Genomic DNA, 20,095 nt, shown 5'->3' with positions numbered 1-20,095 from the left:
TTGAATATTTTCATATTAATGACAAAGATATTGGGTTTCAATAAGAATTCAGACAGAAAAACTAGTACATACATTTACAATAGTTGGTCTATTAAGAAATATCTCTGGAGGAAAGTCACACAGAAACACATCGCAAATAAATCTGCAACATCTTTTTGTAGATTTCATCACTTTAAGTGCATCTTCCATTAAAGTTATAGTCTTTAAATCAGAGGGGCAGAGTTCTACCCATGGAAATAAAAGGACTTTAATACAATCTGTGGTATGTGCACTGCAATCAGAAATAAAGAACAAATAAACAGGTAAACACATGATTAACAAAAATTCAAAGTGACTATTTCAATAAAAAGGTGGTTCATGCCAAGTATACATAATATATAAATAAAAATTAGACTTATCAATGTAGTATCAAGTTATAAAAACAAGTAAAAGTGTAATCTAATGTATTGCATCAATTTCGACAAAGTTTTTATTTACTAAAGATATGCAAAATTTGTAAACTAAAACTTATTACTCTTTATAAATGCGCAATCACTAGTTAACTAAGTTTTGTCACTAAAAGTTTTTTCCTAAATAGTATCATATGAAAAACTTACTTGTTTGAATATTTGGCATCCAAGTTAGATTTTGGTATTGGATCTTTCTGATTTAAATATTTTCCGGCCATATTACATTCACTGGTAAATGATAATTTATTTTCAGAGCTAGAATAATAAATATCATAAATACTTTCATTAAATATTCATTAGTAAATAGTAAATTATTTATTAGGAAAAAAAATCTTACATAGAACAGAAATGTGCTTACTTGAAACAATATATAAAAACAAAGTTACCTTGTGCTGGAAGCTAATGAAAGTGGTGGCACTATCAAATCATGCTCAGACTCTACTGTATTCAAAAAGCGCAAAGTCTCAATCACATCATTAAACACCCCTAGTGCTTCAGGTTCCAGTTTATTTTTAACTTCCTTTAAATTAGACAGAACTGTTCTGATACCCAATTCTTTAAGAATATATATCCCGCTTTTAGTCTGAAACATCAAAGAATAATTTTCATATTTAACTGTATACTTCAGATACCCAAATCTAATCTGTTAACTAAAAGGATAGACTGTTAGAATTATGGTGACAGATAAAATCCACTTTCAGAAGAATAAACTATATTTTCTCTGAGATGTTAATAATTATTGATTTTGGAGGTGCCAATAGAAAAATAAAATGATTAACTGATAGGTATATTGTAAATTAAATGTGTTCTCAATTTGTTATCTTGAATGGGCCTTCTGTTCTAGCTGCTAGTGCTAACAAGTTAGGATGTATATATACTAGTTGTACATCACAGATTGTTAAATAAAACATTTTTAGAACTTTTGGATGCCCAGTTATTTGATTTCTCCTCTACCATTTACAAGCAACAGTGTTATTATAATAACAGCAAAAACTTTGATGAAATGGATCCATAACTACATATTTTAAGTTTGTTTTTACCACAATTTTTGTCACAAAGACCTACACTAACCAAAATGAAATGGTGTTTAAACTTATTTTATTTTATTTTTATTTTTTTATTAATTACCCAAGAATATCCAACCTTATCAAGTAGGAATTCAAAAAATGTCAATGTTATTTATTGAATAATATTTAAACAATTAATCCCAAGGCATTGAAAACAAGAGATTTCTTGAGTAAGCATTCAAGTGACTGCTAAGATATCCTCTTGCATCATATACTATGATATGCCACAGGGAGAGATAGTATGTGTGGTCCAATAAATTCACTATTGCTTCATGAGGCCAAACCAAATGAAAATTTGTGGTGATTCATTCCTGTGGCATGTCAGTTATATCTCGGCAGTCTACAATAATAGCACATTATCTAACAAACTAATGTCCACTTTCGTTTTTCACATCTTTTACCCCTGGTGTATGTAGGTTCTTAGGTTACTATAGCTAAGAGTTAATTTAATATCCATATTTTAAGCCATAATAAATAATAATATTTTAAATAGTATTATTTGCACAACTTAATATTAATGTTAAAATCTAATATGTTATTTTTTGCATAAAAATATATTGATACAATGTATATCTGAATAGACTTTATTTACAGACATCCCCTATATAAAAAAAAACCTGAAATTATATTTACTTTAATTGCCGTTAAAAGCAAGTTGAGTGCTTCATGCTGCAATGTTGGTTTCTGAACTTCAAACCAAGCTAACAAACTTTCCAATAGTTTTCGTGTGCAAGTAAAATCATCATCAAGTTGCCATCCTAATTTTAATTTTGCTGTTAATAGTTGAAGGGATCTTTCCCGTATTTCTTTCATGGGGTGATCTGTAACAGTTAAAAGAAATTTAAATAATTTTTTTAAGGCATATCCTAGAATTATGTTTTTCGCAATCGCAAAACGGTTGTTGTGGTATAAGCGTACATGTTGGACTGTAAGCTTTTACTTTTTTACTAACAGTGATACAATTATAATTTTTACACTATAAAACTCTTTAAATTTCTATTTTTATATGACGATAACAAATTATTTCTTAATACAGTTTCAAAAAATAAGAGATATTTCAAAAAAAAATAAAAAACTTACCTAGTTTTTTAATATAAGTTAACAACACCTCTGAGGAACACATCTTAAAGGATACTTTTGCACAATGAAAGTATCAAATAATTTATATATAATTTACGACACATTGATATATAATATTTACACCTACAATCAAAACACTTTAAAAGTTATTGTTTACACTAAATCTGACATTGACGTTTAGATTTTTTATACTTAACGGTATTAGTATTTGAATAGGGCTGTTGTATATATTATAACAGATTAATCAACCTCTATGGCCACTGATATTTCATTAAATTTAAAAAACACAAATCCGTGACTCTCGTCTATCTAATTTTTCTTACATCTTTTCTTAAATAAAAATGGCTGAACTTAATTTATTTGATAAAAGGTGAGTATGGTTTCTAATAATGTTAATGCTTATACCCTATGCGGCATTTAGTTAATAATGATGTATTATTTCGCTTAGTAAAACTAAAGGGATTAATGTTTTATACTTTTGAGCATATTATTACAAACTGTAATAAAATAATATATTTCTTAACTCTCAAGTTCAACCGTCCGAAAATTACTATTACTCAAAAAACTATTTGTTTTATGTGTTTAACAAGTTTGTAGAAATATATTTCATCAAATTTTTAAAAATATTTTTTCTCTCTGATACGAATCTGCATTGTATAAGCAAATTCCCTTCTTCTATCTTTTCCGAAATTACCATTCATTTAAAACAATTAAAATTAAAAATATCCTCACTTCTAAACTTAAGTGTTAACCATTATCGTCAGAATGAACTTTATATCCGTTAGTAAATTGGGGTGATATATGCTTATTCCTTGCAAAATATTTAGCACTTCAAGTTAGTAATATTCACCAATATTTGCAACAGGAAAATACTTGCGAGCAGTACCCAGCCTTTTTGCGAATTAATTAAAATAGACATACATATACATTTTGCAGTGAACTTCCTGCTCTATGATTAATCATGTGAAAATAAGTTATTGACAGTGACGTATAATCATATTGCTTTTGTATATCAGATACATTTATAATCAATTAAACTGTAAGAAAATAGTTATTGATCACTTACCGGTATTTCAAATAATTTAATTTACGTAGAACCAGTAACGATCTGACATATCGTGGTAAGTTTCATAATATTCTTACTAACAATACTTTATTGCTACCATTATTTATATTGGCTGTAACGTAATAATTTCTTATGAATGTGAAAATATAAGCTCAAAAAACAAAGTAATGGTTTTCTGAGCATATTACTATATATTAATTTCAAATAATTTTGTGTCTAAAAATATTACAAGTTTTACCTGCAATATTTTATTTCTTTTTAATGTGCTATTTGTTTATAAAATGTAATGGTGATAAAAACATGAAATTAACCTATTCTGTGTAGTACTGCAGTTTAAGTGGTATATCATATAAATTTCAATATCACTAACTACACCTTCCATTAAGCTGAAATACCATAATGATTTATTTATTGACACTTTTGTACATCACATATAATAATTAAAAAAAATAAAAGAAACAATTCATATAGAGGTACAAGAAGCGCTTATTGCTTGAGGTGATCTCTACCAGACAACCTTTGAATGGAGATGAGAGGCAAAGTAGTTTAGGGTATACATACTCACATATATAAACTTTACCATACACACATATAAATATTTGTATATGTATATACTTAAACATACATTAATATACTGATTTTCTGTATTCTTTTGCAAATGTTTATGTAAAAGTAAAGAATTTCCACATTAATTATATTTATTAAATTCTAATATTTACTTAAATAAAATAATTACCTGATTTTTTTAATACAATTCTTGTAATCTTTTTACAGATGGCTGAAATCAAATTGTTATTGAAAGAAGCAAGAAAGCTTATTGATGAAAAAAATTATAAAGAGGCTCAGGAATGTTGTAAAAATATATTACGGAAAGATAAGCAGAATTACTTAGGTTTAGTATTGCTCGGTAAATCACTCAATGACAACGATCAAGCTGCTCTTGCCTATCAAAAAGCGATTGCATCAAAACCCGACCATCCTTTAGCTTGGGTAGGATTAGCTAATTTTTATGAAAGAAAGGATGACCATGAAGCTAAAGTAAAACTATTTTCTGTATATGATGAAATATTAAAATTACAAATTGATGAAGAAAAAGCTTTGGAATGTATAGTAAAACTTGGTCAATTAGGAATTTCCCAAAAAAAAAGCAATGCACTTGTAACTATTGCTCAGTATATGAATGACATACAGAATGACAAACTGTTTGAAGCAGCTAAATTTCAATTTCTTGAACTACTCAAGTCAGGTGTTCCTTGTGACGAAAATCAAATTTCTACAGTTTTGAATGTCTTAAAACGACTATATGAAAATGATCCAAGTGAATCATTACAAGTACTATTTGGTAAATTAATATTGCAAAAACAAGACTCTGCACTAGAAATTATTGAACTTGATTTCTTTTCTGAATATGTTATTTTACGAGAAATGCTTTGTAAATACCTATGTGATAAATTTGTACCAAATGAATCATTTGGTAACTTTGATATTAGTTCTTATTTTGATGAAATAACCAAAGGAATTGAAAACTCAAAGTATCCAGGTTTATTGAAATGTATGATGTACTACCATGAAGGATTATATTTTGAAGCATATAAACAATCTGTACCTTTAATTAATTACGCCGAAGCAGATGTCACAGAAGCTACTTTTATTATAAAATGTACTATTAAGTTAAAAAAATGGGCAGTCACACAGAAACTCGTAACAAATTTTTTAACTAAGGTGAAAAATATTGATTTTGCTAATGACCTAAAGAAATATTTATTTTTATCGTTAACTGAACAAAAGAAATGGAAACAAGCAGTTGATGCAATTAAAGAATTTCCTATTGAAAATTTAAGCCAAAGCGAACTTTCTAATCTAGCGAAATGTTTGATTGAATTAAATGAACCGGTGGATCATATTCTTCATAAATTGAAGTCCAGTGAGTATTATTTACAACTGCAAGCTCTGCATCTTCTTCGACGAAAAGAATATTCAGAAATGATATCATTGTTGGAAACTGAAAGTCCTTCCACATTACACTTTCTTTATATCGGAATAGCATATTGGGAGCTAAATGAATATAATAAAGCTCTTTTAAATTTACTTAAAGCAGCTAAAATGGATACAGAGTATGCAGATACATTTTTATATTTAGGATACTATTATTTTTACCATAAAGAAGATTTGAGCAAATCCAAAAAATGTTTTGAAAAAGCTTATAGTATTAATAATGCTGACAGTAATATCATTAAACATTTAAGTGAAGTGTATTCCAAATTACAACTAAGAGAATATGATTTTGAATTATTAAATAAAGCAAAAACTTGTATTAAAAAGGCGGAATGGGTAGACTTCCGATTGGGGCTACATTACTTAAATAGAAGAGAATGGGATGATGCTATTATAAATTTTAGAAATGTTATCAAAATCAATCATTATAATGTAAATGCGTTTGAATGTTTAGCAGATGCATATTATTCTCGAGGATCCTATACTTCTGCTTTAAAAGCGTATCGGAGAGTTATATTGTTAAATCCAAATCGGAGTTGCCATTGCCTAACCAGAATTGGATACATTCATTCATTATTAACAGAATACGAAACTGCTATTTCAACATTTGAAGATGTTTTGAAAACGAATTCATCGTCTTTACTGGCTCTTAAAGGAATTGCTGAAACATGGATGAGGATCGCAAAAAAAAAATTCACTGCAAAATTGTATGGTAGTGCTAGGGACACTGCTCAGTGTGCTATAAATTATTTGACAAAGGCGTTAGCAATAGAAAAAAAGTTTTCTTGCTTTTGGAATCTATTGGCAGAGTGCCTCATGTTCATTACAAAACTCCCTAATAAATATTCCTTTGTATTTATGAAAAATACACAAAATGATTTTGAAGAAAATGCTGCCAAAAAAGATAAATTAGAAATTTTCCCACAAATATTAGCATGCTACTCCAGAGTTGCTAAATCAAAACATCAAGTTACTTCATATGATTTAGCTTCTGCATATCTTTCTTATTGCTATGAGGTCAACAATTCCATCAATGGTCAAATATCCTTTAATTTGGCAATTGTTTGTGTTAAATCAAAACCATCTTCATGGTGCAACTGGAATTTATTAGGCAAGATATGTATATTTTTAAGAAAATATGACATTGCACAACATTGTTTTATAAAAGCATTATTGTTAAGTCGCAAATGGTCTGTAGCGAAAGTATGGTGCAATTTGGGAACGTTGTATGTAAAACTTAACCTTTACAAACTTGCCAATTACTGCTTTTGGCGGGGTCAATCAATTGTACCTTCACATCCACAAAGTTGGATTGGACAAGGATTAATTGCAGAAGTAATAAGAGAAGAAGAAGCAATGGATCTATTTCGACATGCATCACGTCTTGGCTATCATCCAGAAAGTGCTCTAGGCTATGCTGACTGGGTTTGCAGAACATTGAAAAATAACGAGTGTTCTAGTTTCAACACAGAAGTAAAGTATGTTATAGAAGGACTTCATGCAGTAACTTATGCTGCTGATCTGGTTGATTGGTTTTCTAGTTTTGAGCCAGATAATGCTTGTGCTTGTACAATTCTTGGAATATTACAAGAAAAAAATGGTCTTTTAAGTACTGCTGCAAAATGCTTTGAAAAGGCTTATAAGTTTGCAGAGGACGAAAATAAAAATATAGCATTATTGAATATGGGTCGCATTTACACTAGAATTGGAAATTATGAAGAAGCTATTAAAACATACAAGGCTATAACGGAAGCAAGTTTAGATTCCGCATGTGGACTAGCTCTTGCATTGTTTAAAAAAGGTCTATATGAGGAAGCATATGCAGCTTATGATACCGCATTACATTGGCTTAGTAACAATGATAATGAAAAAGCAGATGTTCTTGTTGCCATGGCTGGCATAGCATATATGTATAAGGGAGTAGATGATGCAAAAACATTATTATTCCATAGTATTCAAGTATCACAAAAAAAACCAACGGCATACAGTCTATTTGCTATTTGCTCATTAGGTATCCTTCACTCTGATCAAAGTTTGTCAAAATTAGCTTTGAGTGAATTACAAAAATATGAGCATGAAGACGAATTTGGTTATGATATTGGTTTCTTAAAATCTGTCCTGGTTTGTGAAAACAACATCGATACTGGAATAAAATTATTGAGTGATTCACTCCAAAACCATCCTAGTAATGCCAATTTATGGTTTTGTATGGCTCAATATTGTCTAAGGGCTTCTAGTAAAGCCAAAATGGCTAGTCGTTTTGCTCAACGAGCAATAATGTCCGCGCACAGCAACAGCAAACAGCACTACAATTCTCCCAAAATGTTGGCGACAGCTAGCATAGCTGAACATATCGCTGGTGATCGCATGAAAGCAATGGTTCTTGCTAAAGATGGTCTCCATATGTATCCTTGTCAAGCAGATGTATGGGCTGCAATCTTATTATCTGTACTAAACCATAATGTTTGGGTGGAACGAAAAGACTGGATAATAGGTGCTATTGTACACATGCGGAAGAATTTAGATATTTCTAGAGCCCTTGCCCGATGGGTGACTTTGATAGAGAAAAAATTAAGCAAACTATTACATTTGTAAGACTATGTTTCTTTTGATGAATGTAATGACATATTAATGTATCTATGAAATATAACCTATTTAAATTAAATAAATATCAATCCCTAATGTCATTTATATTTTATATAAGTATTACTTCTTCAAAAATTTAGCAAATCCAAGGGTCTGACTACATTGTTAAATAAATCTTATAGCATTCAAGAGATTTTAGTCGACTGAAATATGTGGAACTTCTTTTGTTGACTCATTAATATAATTGATGTTATGATCAAACGTAAAATTTAATTTAAAAGAGCAACTGATGAGTTTCTCGCGGGCACATCACTTCGATTCTATTATCACGGGTTCGATACTCGGGGTACAATCTCATATAATTCCCACTTTATGCAGTAATTTTTTAGGATTCTCTATGCTAAGAAACAAGTTTTCAGAGGATGAGCAGCAGCAGCTTCTTTTGTATACCATAGTTCAATTCTGCAATCGCCAACCAACCTGCCTGCCAAGCAAACCGATTATGGCATAGCCCCCCTAGATATCTTTGGGGTAGGTCTGTACTTTGTAGAGGGTGTCAGTAGGCTGAAACGAACGAATAAGTTTCAAATTATAGAACTATTTGGAGGTCTACCACTTAATGTCAGATTATTTTAACCCTTAGAAGCCTGATTTTACAAATATTTTTTTTAAAATATTGCGTTAGCTGTAAGACCTAGATAAAGGGAAAAATAATAAAACAAACACAACATATATTTTATGTACATATTTTGAAAAATAAAACAGGTAACAATTTTGATACTTTAGGCATTAAGGCCATAAAAATGTCTGATTATTGCATAATGCTCTTAGGCATGAAATAATGCGAAACATTGGTTATAATTATTATCGCATAAAGAAACTTTTTTTATATATTTATTATAAATGCAAGAAGTAAGTTTCCTATAATTGTTGTATTTACATTTATTTTTTGAATCCATAAATGTAAATCTAATGGCCAATAAGATCTTAACGTACGTCAGTTGATGGTAGAGCTTGTATACCCGCCCGTGATTTTTTAAACGGCTTAGATATCTCTTCTTGGCGACTTCTGGTACTAAGTCTTCCTTTTTTTATTTTCTGAGCGATTTTGATACCGACATAAGGTATCTGCAAGCTCGGTTCTGAAGTCTCTCTAACTTTAGCCGTTCTAGAATTTTTCGTTCGCTGTACTTATTTTTTTTTGTACAGTATACAAGCATTTATCAGCCATGTCCAAGAGGTGATAAAACAGTCTTGTTGCCCACTTTCTTGATTTTATGCGAATGCGATATCGACCAATGAAGCTGTCCATCAGATCAACACCTCCCATGTGGGCTTTATACTCCTTTATGACTCAAGGACATGGTACTGCGACATTCGTTTTTTAATTTTTTATCGTACCGGGCTATAGTCTCTAATGTTTCAGCATCGACATAAGTAGAAAGCAATAGAACTTAACAATAAACTTAAGCTTATTATTTTTCCAGCTTATTGCCGAAAATTCTATGCCTTCAAAAGTGGCAACGTTTTCATGATATGTGCCTCTGAGTACGTTAGGTTTTAAAATGTCCTTTTTCTAAGGCAGCTTGCAAGATTTATCAAGCATGTTTCTCTGTACCGTGCCAAGACAATAATTTACTTTTTTTGGTCTAATAATGTTACAGAAGAAAATTTGTGTAGAAATTATCAAAATATAAAATATGATTCATGTGCCTTAAAAGTGGTTGTAATAATGGAATAACTGTATTCGATACTACGCCGAGATCTGATTTGCCAGGTAAACGTTCAATGTCCTTAGCCCCTGAGTAAACCTCAAAACTGTATACATACCCAGAAACAGAGCATACAACATATAACTTGAAACCCTACTTGTGCGGTTTATTGGGTAAATATTGTTTCATAAAATGCCTAATTTTGGTTGCACACATTTGTTCATCTAGTGAGAGTTGGTGGTCAAATGGCACAATAATATATTTAGTGTTCAAGTAGTCACTGGTCTAACTTTATGCAGTCGATCATGTTGGGGATAATCAGAAGGAAAATGTTTAGCGTCGTCATTCATATGAAAAATTTGTCGTATTTTATCAAATCTATTCCGATTTATTCATTTCAATATTTGTTCATTAAAAAAGTAAAAAAAAAACTGGAAAGGTATTTGAAAGGAAATTGACTGGAACAAAAAATAAGTCGCCTTTTTATATTAATCAACAATTTTTTTTTAATAGAAATAAACCTTGAACACATGAAAACACGAACACTAACCTACTGGTGATCCATGCATGTTTAAATGTAATAATGAGGGTTTAATCATTGTGGTAGTACTGTGTCATAAAATAAACAACCTCGTATAGAAAAGATATATCTTTATTATCCATTTTCAACTTTATAACCATCAGGAATTCTCTTAAACACAGCAAGATACTTATCACCATTATTTCGAGTAACCTTTTGGCCCTCCTCTGTACTCTCATACAGCTTATCAACAATAATGTCAGATTTCTGCAATAAATGAGAATATTGATATAGTATTTCACATTCAATATCAAATGAAAGTAATTAATGAACTTGGAATTGTATTAACAATTGAGCACATTTTTAAGTGTTTAATATTCATATTTCTTCTGTAATTATGGATGAAAATTATTTTTTTAATCAAAACATTACAGTAGATGTATAATAAAATAGTAAAAAAAATCCCAGTCTAAAGGAAAATTGAGAAATAATTCTTACCAAGTCTTCATCTGGTATTCTTTCAAATAATGGATGTTCTACAAAATGATTAACCATCCATTCATGAAGATCCTTTACATCGGTAATTGTATACACTATTCCCTAAAAATGCACAATGATTAGAATTTAATAGTAAGCAATAGCTGAAAACAGTATTTTACTTTATATACCTCCTCAGCAAGAACATAAGCATACTCAGATAGTAACCACTTGTTAATTATTCTCCATTTATGTTTAGCTTTTTTGAAATGTGGATCAGGGTATAGAAAGAACATTTTCTTCAGCTGAAATATAAAACATTAGTTTAGTTACTGTATAAATGTTAAAACAAAACTTAAACAGATAAATGTACCTGTCCCTTATAAAAGAAATTTGGTAGATATTTCATTGCATTTGTTCTTAAAACTGCAATATTTTGGTACTGCCCTGGATGTTGCACTCTCAATGCTTGTATTCTGTCATGTACATAGTCAGATACCTTTACTCTTATTTCCAGGCCCAGAATGAGGTTATCAGGGAATAAAGGTGCCAGTGTTACTAAAAATGTATTAACATTATATTAAAAGAAACTAAAGTACACATTTATCATTGTGGTAGGTTATCAAAATGCCTACCTGAACTTCCCCTGTGACTATTTCTACTATGAAACTAACATGATCTCCTTTAAATGGTACTTTTGCTAGAGATTACCTAATTATTATGACAATATCTTTGAGAAGATTACATTTGATGCCAACATTTAGAATTTTTAATATTTTCAAAATAATGTTTAAAAATGTTTATTTAATTAGGATTTAAGGCAATGTTAAACATTTTACATAAATTATTTTATTTAGTGTTAGTTATAAGTTAGAAAAGTATGAGCTCAATTCTAAAACTATCAGATTATGCTTATGCTTATATAGTAAGCCAATACCAATTGCAATTTTGAATACCTGTCATTCTCTTTGTATTTTCATCACTTGGTATAATACTAAGTGAAAATAGATTAAAGATTTTTGTAAGAAAACCAACCACTATATTATATATCATCATTTTAATTCATATTCTTGTTAAAATAACAACTGGACTCTACATATGAACTCTTTTCTAATTCATTACCAGAGCACAGAACATACGTAACATGCTTAATATACAAATCAACAAAGCCCATTGAAAACAATAGGGAAAATAAGGATTGTCCAAGCAATTGTTATGTACAAATATGGGATATAAGGGTAACATTAAATTCATTCGCTACGGTAGTTTAAACACTTGTCCTAACACTAAAACAACAGAAGACATAACAAACCTAAGAGACCTCCATATCCACACCCAACGTCTAGAAACTCTACACGGTTATTGTCTTGATCATCGTGTGAAGTTTTAGGGAATAGAACTTTCCAGTTGTAATCATCAGGATGTGTAGGACTGAACAGAAAAAAACGTTAATAAGTAAAACGTAGAAAGGATGTTTTTTTAAAATGTTTTAGTTTAAATAAAATGATACTAGACTTACTACTCAAAACAGTGATCTGCAATAGGATTTGAATGCGCTCGCTGTCTGTAATATTTCTTCTGAGGTAAAGCCATATTTATGTTAATATTTAGTACATCGCTTAGTACATTAAAAAGTAAATTTATTTAAAAAAAATATAATAGGTTATAGCAAAAACAACGTTGAGAAACTTAAACTTTTGACGTATAACTTTGCTTGACATAAAAACTCGTAAACCATAAGGTTAATAGACCTTAGTTTCATGCACAAATTATTTGTATGAAGTAAAAATTATATGAGTGTTTTATTAAATTTTCATTTTCGTAACTAGGTTAAACTATAGGAAGTTTAGGTTAATTGATGTTTCGAACTGAGATTGAAATGGATTTATCATTTCACTGATGAAAAAAACGGATTCTTAATATGTATTTATTTAAATCGAATGATTTTAAAATATCATAGTTTGAAAACGAATTTAGGTTTTTTAAAAAGAAAAACAAAACATCTAGACAAACTAATGATACATTAATTTTTAAAATCCACAAACAAGTTAGCAAATAATTACTTTCTATAGACAGGGCCCGTCAAGCCTAGTAATTTCACCACTTATTCTTTAAATATGGGTAAACATTGGCAACTTCGAGGAACTTGATTTGTTGACCCGACTACAATTAAATCGATGTATAATATTTAAGGGAGCTTAGGTGAAATTATACAAGTACATTTTTTTGCTTTCTAATTGTTTGAAAATCGTGGGGAATTGAAAAAAGCGTTTAACAGAATGAGTCGCACATAAAGATATACGTAGTTATTTACATTTAAAATAAATATTAAAAATTCGAAGGAACAATTTTGATATACAACAAGAACTACCTTTAAGTCTTTTTAATATGAAACTCTATTAAAAATCAGCTTATAACTGACTGTTAAGAACATTGTTGCGAAACTAACAACGTATCCAAGAGGCATCCATGTATGGGACGTTAAATGTTTAAGCTTATATATGTATTAATTCATTAATAAGTACATTTGTAAATATTAATAAAATTGAGGAAAAGTTATACTGCAGATATAAGTGTTGTATTTAGATGTATTAAAATACTATTTGCAGTTTTAGAGTTACATTATTTTTTAAACTATTGTTTTTAGGTAATTATGAATGTGTTGTATTTACTAAGTAACATCTTATTTATTTACGAATTCAATAGATACACAAAGGTTTTTACACATTTCTTTGTTTTTCTCGGCACAAAATTGAAGTTTGAATTATGTGCATAAATAACGTCAATGTCAATGTCAAATTGAATAACATGAGTAAGAAAGGAGTAAAACTAAAGACGATTGATCTTATATGATCTTTTAAAGAAATTATTGTACTGTGCTTTTCGAATCTAAGATTTAAGAGAAAAAATTAAAAACTCTATAATTTGAACGTGTTTAGTGATGATTCAGTATTATAATAGCATTATTCCGGCATCCAGAACGTAACGCATTATCGTAAGGTATGATTGCATTTACTTCTATACTATAAAACAAAAGAACACAATTACATGTCTCAACTTGAATATGTACACAAAAGCAATAAATTGTGTTATTTTATTTAATAATTTGACACTAAGGCCAAATATAGAGTATCCTTTATAGAAGTTTTGTTACAAGATATTTCCCATTAATTATGTACTAAAAATCTCTGATAAATTTATCGACCGTGTTTGATGAACTATAGAAAGAAAAACCTAATTTTTAAATAAGAGTAGATTTGGTGATAGTAAAAGTATATAAAAGTCATTAAGTTGATTCTTTTTGATTTCATATAAGAAAATATTTTTAAGTTTAGTATCGTTAAGTTCTGATAAATCGAAAATTAACTTAAGCTAATAATCTGTGATAGGAAATAAAACTTGAATGACTAGTCTTTAAGAAAAACTTGACAAATATTTTCTTGTTTTTCTTTTATGCATAAATTAAAAAATCCATTTTTATAACAATTAAATAGATACTATTCAAATTTTATGTTTTGATTATTACACAAAGTTCTCTTTTATCTATTGAAAAACAAAAAAGGTTGAATTTGAGAAAGATTATATTAAAACATTTAAGTCTGTATAAGACTTTAGAACAGGTATTAAAAATTATTACAGAGAAAGTAAAAGGTTGACTTTCTTTTGTTTTGACTTTTAATGCCATACTCTTAATTCAAATACTATCAAATGTTTACATGTGATATTTAAAATTTTGTTTGTATTTAAAGTTAAGTATAAAATTCAGAGTTTTTTTATTGTACATATTCATCTACTTAATTGAACAACAGGCAGTTGCACAGTTTACAGACAATATCTAGTAAGCCAATAAAATAAGTACAATAAAAGTCATCTTACATTATTGCATAGTCTGCAAGTCCTTAACATAGTTTGAATTGAAATTATAACAATATTGTTAAAGTATGTACATAATGTTAAATTACTGGCATAATGTAATACTTATTGGTATGGTTTACATAAGGATAAACATAATTTCTTCAATAATAAATTTTGTCAATAAGGAAACAAAATAATTATCTTCATAACTATTTAAAGGTATTTGTTATTCCAATTTTTCTCAACATTTATTACATAATTTTTATTAAGGGTTGCAAAAAAATAACAATATTACATACAAACACAAAGCAATTAGAAATGTAAAGGTTTAATTGTAATTTTAATGACTAGCAACCACAATATCCCTTGAAAATCAAAATCAGATAAATAATAAATCTATTCACCTACTCTAGCATCTTGTCTGTAGATAGACAACTTCTACAAGACCTTCCTCTAAAATCGCTATGATGACCCGTATTACGCTGCTCTCGTCCAGCAACTTCCTGCGAGCTCAACTATGCCGTCGGTCAACCTAGTAGGGGCCTATCCATGCGGCGTCTTTCGATATATCGGTACCTTAATCAAATTAAAAAGTTATAAGATAATTAAGTGAATAATAGTATAAATTGAAGATAGCCCCTTAACATTATATTCGATTGCACTTGATGTGACATTCGCAAGCTAAGGGAGTGACAAGCCGCATGAATGTCGCTTGTTTTGACGTCGGCGCCGGCGGCCGGCGCTCCGTAACCACGTGCGTCGCCCAGTCTGCGCTCGGCGGCTCACGCGAACGCTCTCGTCCGCGTCGCGGCGCTTCACTCATTGTTTCGTTATGTTACTACCGCCCGGGCTATCAACCAAGTTAAAGTTTGCACTTCCTACCAAACCTAGTGTTCTACCTGTATTCAATAAAAATGATGAAAAAAGAAGTTACCCCGTCCGGCTTCGGACGAAGTGGGCCGAGGTCGGCACAGATGACGGATAGTGTGTCGTCCAGCGACGAGCCGGAAACCGAGCGATTACTGCATTCGCAACCGCCACCATCGGTTATGGCAGCCGGTTGCCGTCGGGAGTCTCTGACGGCTCCACCTTCGCCGACCGACTTTCGAAAGAAACGTGACAATCGGCATCACAACTACATGAATCATTTACATCACTTGATACACTGGAGAGACAGATGGAGCGGAGATCCACAAAAGGCGCAAGAGGTAGACAACCAAGCGTTATTGTGTTCAATGTTTCCTTGTTCGTTAACGGGATGTTGTATGTTCGTGTTGAGCATGTGTCGAATTTATTGTTGTCGTGTTCTCTTCAAGCACGGCGGAGGCTTTATTTAGCGATCTGTAACTTTCCCTGACTTTCACTTTTCAGAATCATGGAAACCCTATTCTTCACAAAATATAACTTATAACTTTATTATGCTGATATAACAGAATTTAGTGACATCTACTTTTTAAACTTTTCTCGATTATTCAAATATTTTTTTTGGAATATCACTTTCGGTAGTTTTGGTGACTTGGAGAATGTATTACTAAATCGTATCGAATGCATACATAGGTCAAACTGCTTGTCAGCAAAATCGGTGCATTGTTTAAATAGTTGCAACCATACACGTTGTGTAGGTTTAACTTCCCCGGCATGTGGGTTTTTAGAGGAACATTACCCCTTTAGTAAAAAAAATCTTTATTTTCGTAAAAAAGGTAAAAACTAAAGTGTGGCAATCAAGATCACGGGGAAAACGGGAAGAGTAAATGAAAAGATACGTAAGCGTAAATATTATGTTTGTGTAGGAACACGTTTAAACAAAATTGTGTTGTACTGTTTCGATTGTTACGACGTTCTTGCGATGGACACGGTTAAGTGTGAAATTTTAACCAGTTTATCGTAATTTATACTATAGTACACATGTACATATAGTATACACAATAAGCAATGAAATTCATAAATTACTCCCAGTCCTCTGTACCTGGTGAAAGATATCCATACATATCCGCTCACATAATCTTGTTATTTGTAATACATTTTAAAAATTCAAAAGCAATTTACAATTTAATTGTACAATAATAGCATGCTAGAACCTTATTTTACAGCTTAACTTAATTCTCCTAATAAAATGACAGCTTTTGGATTTCATTTAAAAAGTAAATAATGTTAAAAACATTACATTTATTCCACTCGTAATTGTGTTAGAATTAAATTGTATATACTGCGATATTGCAACACTGTAAATGATTTCCACATTCTATTTTCCCAACATTTGCTTATAAACATCCTTGTAATATCATGCATGTTTTGAATTGTGTATCGTATCATGCACAAATGGACTAAGAAATCTTGTTCACTTTCTGGGACGATAACCAATGTTCTTTATTAATATAAATAGTCTGAATGATTTTGTAATAGGTTATCTGTAAAATCGAAACATTCGCACATGATGGCTTTTTATAAATAAATGCTCGTTCTCAATTTAAATATTATTTTAAAGTTTTCATAAGTACTAATAGTGTTAATGACTTAATATAATTGATGAACAATAGAGAAGTAAGAAATATTTTAAGCCTTTCTGTATATATTTTATATTTCTTATCTGTGATAAAACTGTAAAAAAAGATGACAAATGTCAACGTAGTCTTTTCAATGATTACACTACGTGAAATATCGATGTTTTATTTCAATGTTCATAATGGATATGGCTAGTTTCTGCCTAGTTGCTTTGTAGCGTGTAGAAATTTAAGCAGTGATTAAATAAAATTAAACTGTTTAATTACAGAACACTTCGTTTTTTTTCAATTAAAAAAAATGTTAAAAAAAAGTTTAATGATATTTTGCATTGACTCATTTACGGCATATTACATTCCGACATATATGTATGTGTAAATGTTCAGTTCACAGTAAAGCAAATGTAGGAAAATACTGATGTTAATAAAAGATAAAAGTCAATAATAAGTATAACGCAGATATTTTTTTAATATTTTTCCCTGCTTTGTTTGTTCACACATTTTCATTGCATACATTTTACCACATAAGTTGACGAAATGATGGGAGCTGTAATTTGTATGAAACAACTGTTGTATTGTTGTTTATCTCAATGTGGATTATACGTCTGATCGCAAAAGCTTGCGTAGGCCTCTCAAGAAAATTGTCCTCTGCATGGGCCTTTGGATCGATTCAGTTAATAGATAAACAGGTTTTTTTATTATTTCATTAAAAATAAAATATAACTAGAAGACAAAATACGTTTATGCAAATCTAATTCAATTTAATACATATATTTTTGTATATATTTATTATTTAAAAAACCTGAATTTTCTGTAAGAAAAAAAAATAAGCAAAATAAATTCAAAGAACATAAAATTTAATGACATATATGACGTTTGAGGAATAGGGAACAGCTTTATACAGAAAGTGTCTCACGTCCTTTCCGGTAAACGTTTGTAATTTACCGTAACTGTGGTATAATACATTCGTTAATTTTCAAAGTCAATTACTTCCGCCTGATAGTATAGTTTGTAACTGTAGGCATTGTGTGTACCGATGATAAATTACCGAGAACGAATCGCGGGAACGCATTGCAATCTTCACAATTGAAGTCGCTATCAACGCATTTGACTCACATTGCGTACGCACGACTGTAGTTAGTTAACACAACGCCATGTGCTTTAATTTTATATGTTATCTGCACAAGGTTTCCGCAGCAAAATTATTTACTTACATTTATTCAAATTACACCTTTCTTCTAAGGCTCACTCTTTGAATATGAGTATACAATATGCTGACTATATGATCACATATAATAAAACTATTTCAACTTGTATCATAAAGCAAGTTCGAATGACACAATCCGTAAGATGCAGTAAAATTATATACATTTATTTTCTATACAAAACTTGGCAAAAACCTTAACCAACGTTCGATAAATATAAACTTTTCTTCAAACCATAAAAAAATAGAGGAAAAGGTCAAAACAATACTCAATTTATACTATATTAATAAAAAATCACAGTATTTTCCGTTAACATTTGGTATGCTTTACTTAAGCCACAAAACACGATGCGTCATTACACACCTGTCTGACATCATCGCCTAGCCTAGTTGAATTTACTTCGGTTTTAAGCAACTAACTTTTATTCTCAATTCCTTTGGAAAACCTTACAAGAATCATTGAGGTTTAGGTGAATGTTAATTTTTAAAATTTACAATGATAGTACAAATACGCAAAAAAATGATTTGCACCTAACTAATGATTGGCAATTAAAAAAAAAATTGTCAAAGAACCTTTGTGCGCCAAGGGTTAATACACTACTCGCCCTCACACTTTATTGACTTCATAGAAAATAGCACCGCCTAGGGAATGACGTGTTTTGCCTCCAGCCTATTTCAATGTTTGTTAAGTTAGCGGGATTATGTATTTTTATTTAAACAATATATTATTTTAAATACACAGTCCCGCTGAATCCTTTTCGCCTATTTTTCTCACATCTGTAGCATTTTATCCGAACATTTGGTAGACTCAACTTCGACAAAAGGTGTAATCTATCGTGGGTTGAATAAAAAGTTTTTGAATTTGAAGTACTTATATGAAATAAAGTAAATACATGATACCTCTACTTTTTTAATTATACGCAATCTGTTTAAAAGACAATCCTTTACATATGACAGCGCGCGTACCACAACGACTCTGATTAATAAGTGTCTTTCTGACATTTTTTAAACTGGATTAATAAGCAGCACAAATGGCATTTGCAGTTTGCGGGCTATAAGAGGCAGGTCGCAAATGGCGCTTAGCCTTATCCTCTTTTATAGGTAGTAAAGGTCAAAGGCTACCTCCGGAGCTTCGAGTCTGGCTGTTACGTACTATATTACCGATTTCGTATATTTCACACCAACGCCCGATTTTATAAGCGATGGCCTCTCTTGTGCTTTTATTGTACACTCACAATCACTGCTAAGAGTACTCTCACTTCTAACACTTCGTACTATCAAAACTATTGCTTCTCTGTCAATAGGTTTGTTACTTTGTGAAACTTTTCATTATATTAGAATAAACAGTAATTTAATAAACATTTTCATTTCTTTTTCATGACAATACTATTGAAATTAAGTTTATATTTTCAAAAAGATTTAGATTATAGAAAACGACAATAGAAAATTCAAATTAGAGATTTTTTTTTAATTTGGAATTCTGTAGTAATTAGACAGCTATTAACGTTAAATGTTAAAATATAACTATATAATATCATGTTAATTTAATGATAAATAATAATACATATGGCAAACAATACTATCTA

General features: G+C 30.2%; 3 protein-coding genes across 3 annotated transcripts in view; 1 reads left to right on the top strand and 2 right to left on the bottom strand.

Moving 5' to 3' along the window:
* Positions 1-2,703, bottom strand: part of ana3 (anastral spindle 3) — a 43,088-nt gene extending 40,385 nt beyond the window's left edge. The window contains exons 1-5 of the mRNA XM_068773705.1: positions 2,597-2,703; positions 2,150-2,337; positions 836-1,032; positions 597-704; positions 73-271 (exon numbers count right to left, since the gene is read on the bottom strand). Coding sequence (XP_068629806.1) covers positions 73-271; positions 597-704; positions 836-1,032; positions 2,150-2,337; positions 2,597-2,639 — 735 coding nt within the window. The 5' untranslated portion in view covers positions 2,640-2,703. The remainder of the gene's footprint in view (positions 1-72; positions 272-596; positions 705-835; positions 1,033-2,149; positions 2,338-2,596) is intronic.
* Positions 2,704-3,593: 890 nt separating this feature from the next.
* Positions 3,594-8,324, top strand: LOC137930192 (superkiller complex protein 3). The gene is made up of 2 exons (XM_068773357.1): positions 3,594-3,717; positions 4,437-8,324. The coding sequence occupies exon 2, from the start codon at positions 4,437-4,439 to the stop codon at positions 8,250-8,252; it is 3,816 nt and encodes a 1,271-aa protein (XP_068629458.1). The 5' UTR covers positions 3,594-3,717; the 3' UTR covers positions 8,253-8,324.
* A 2,276-nt stretch (positions 8,325-10,600) lies between these two features.
* LOC137930553 (tRNA (guanine-N(7)-)-methyltransferase) lies at positions 10,601-12,671 on the bottom strand. The gene is made up of 6 exons (XM_068773845.1): positions 12,472-12,671; positions 12,265-12,383; positions 11,326-11,510; positions 11,144-11,257; positions 10,974-11,075; positions 10,601-10,742 (listed from the first exon to the last, which is right to left on the bottom strand). Exons 1-6 carry the CDS (start codon positions 12,543-12,545, stop codon positions 10,611-10,613), a joined length of 726 nt encoding a protein of 241 aa, XP_068629946.1. The 5' UTR covers positions 12,546-12,671; the 3' UTR covers positions 10,601-10,610.
* Positions 12,672-20,095: the final 7,424 nt, after the last annotated feature.

The sequence above is a fragment of the Battus philenor genome, unplaced genomic scaffold, assembly GCF_028537555.1.
Source record: "Battus philenor isolate CCGP_79_NKW_IND1 unplaced genomic scaffold, ilBatPhil1.0.hap1 SCAF_6, whole genome shotgun sequence".
In the NCBI taxonomy this organism is placed as follows: domain Eukaryota; kingdom Metazoa; phylum Arthropoda; class Insecta; order Lepidoptera; family Papilionidae; genus Battus; species Battus philenor.
This window is presented reverse-complemented; position numbering and strand designations above follow the sequence as displayed.

Bases quoted from the DNA above. Each gene is read 5' to 3' on its own strand.
- LOC137930192 (XM_068773357.1), top strand. From the start codon at position 4,437: ATGGCTGAAATCAAATTGTTATTGAAAGAAGCAAGAAAGCTTATTGAT.
- LOC137930553 (XM_068773845.1), bottom strand. From the start codon at position 12,545: ATGGCTTTACCTCAGAAGAAATATTACAGACAGCGAGCGCATTCAAAT. The intron at 12,384-12,471 runs GTAAGTCTAGTA...TTTTCTGTTCAG, and splicing joins GCAGATCACTGTTTTGAGTA to TCCTACACATCCTGATGATT. The intron at 11,076-11,143 runs GTATATAAAGTA...GTGCATTTTTAG, and splicing joins CTTATGTTCTTGCTGAGGAG to GGAATAGTGTATACAATTAC.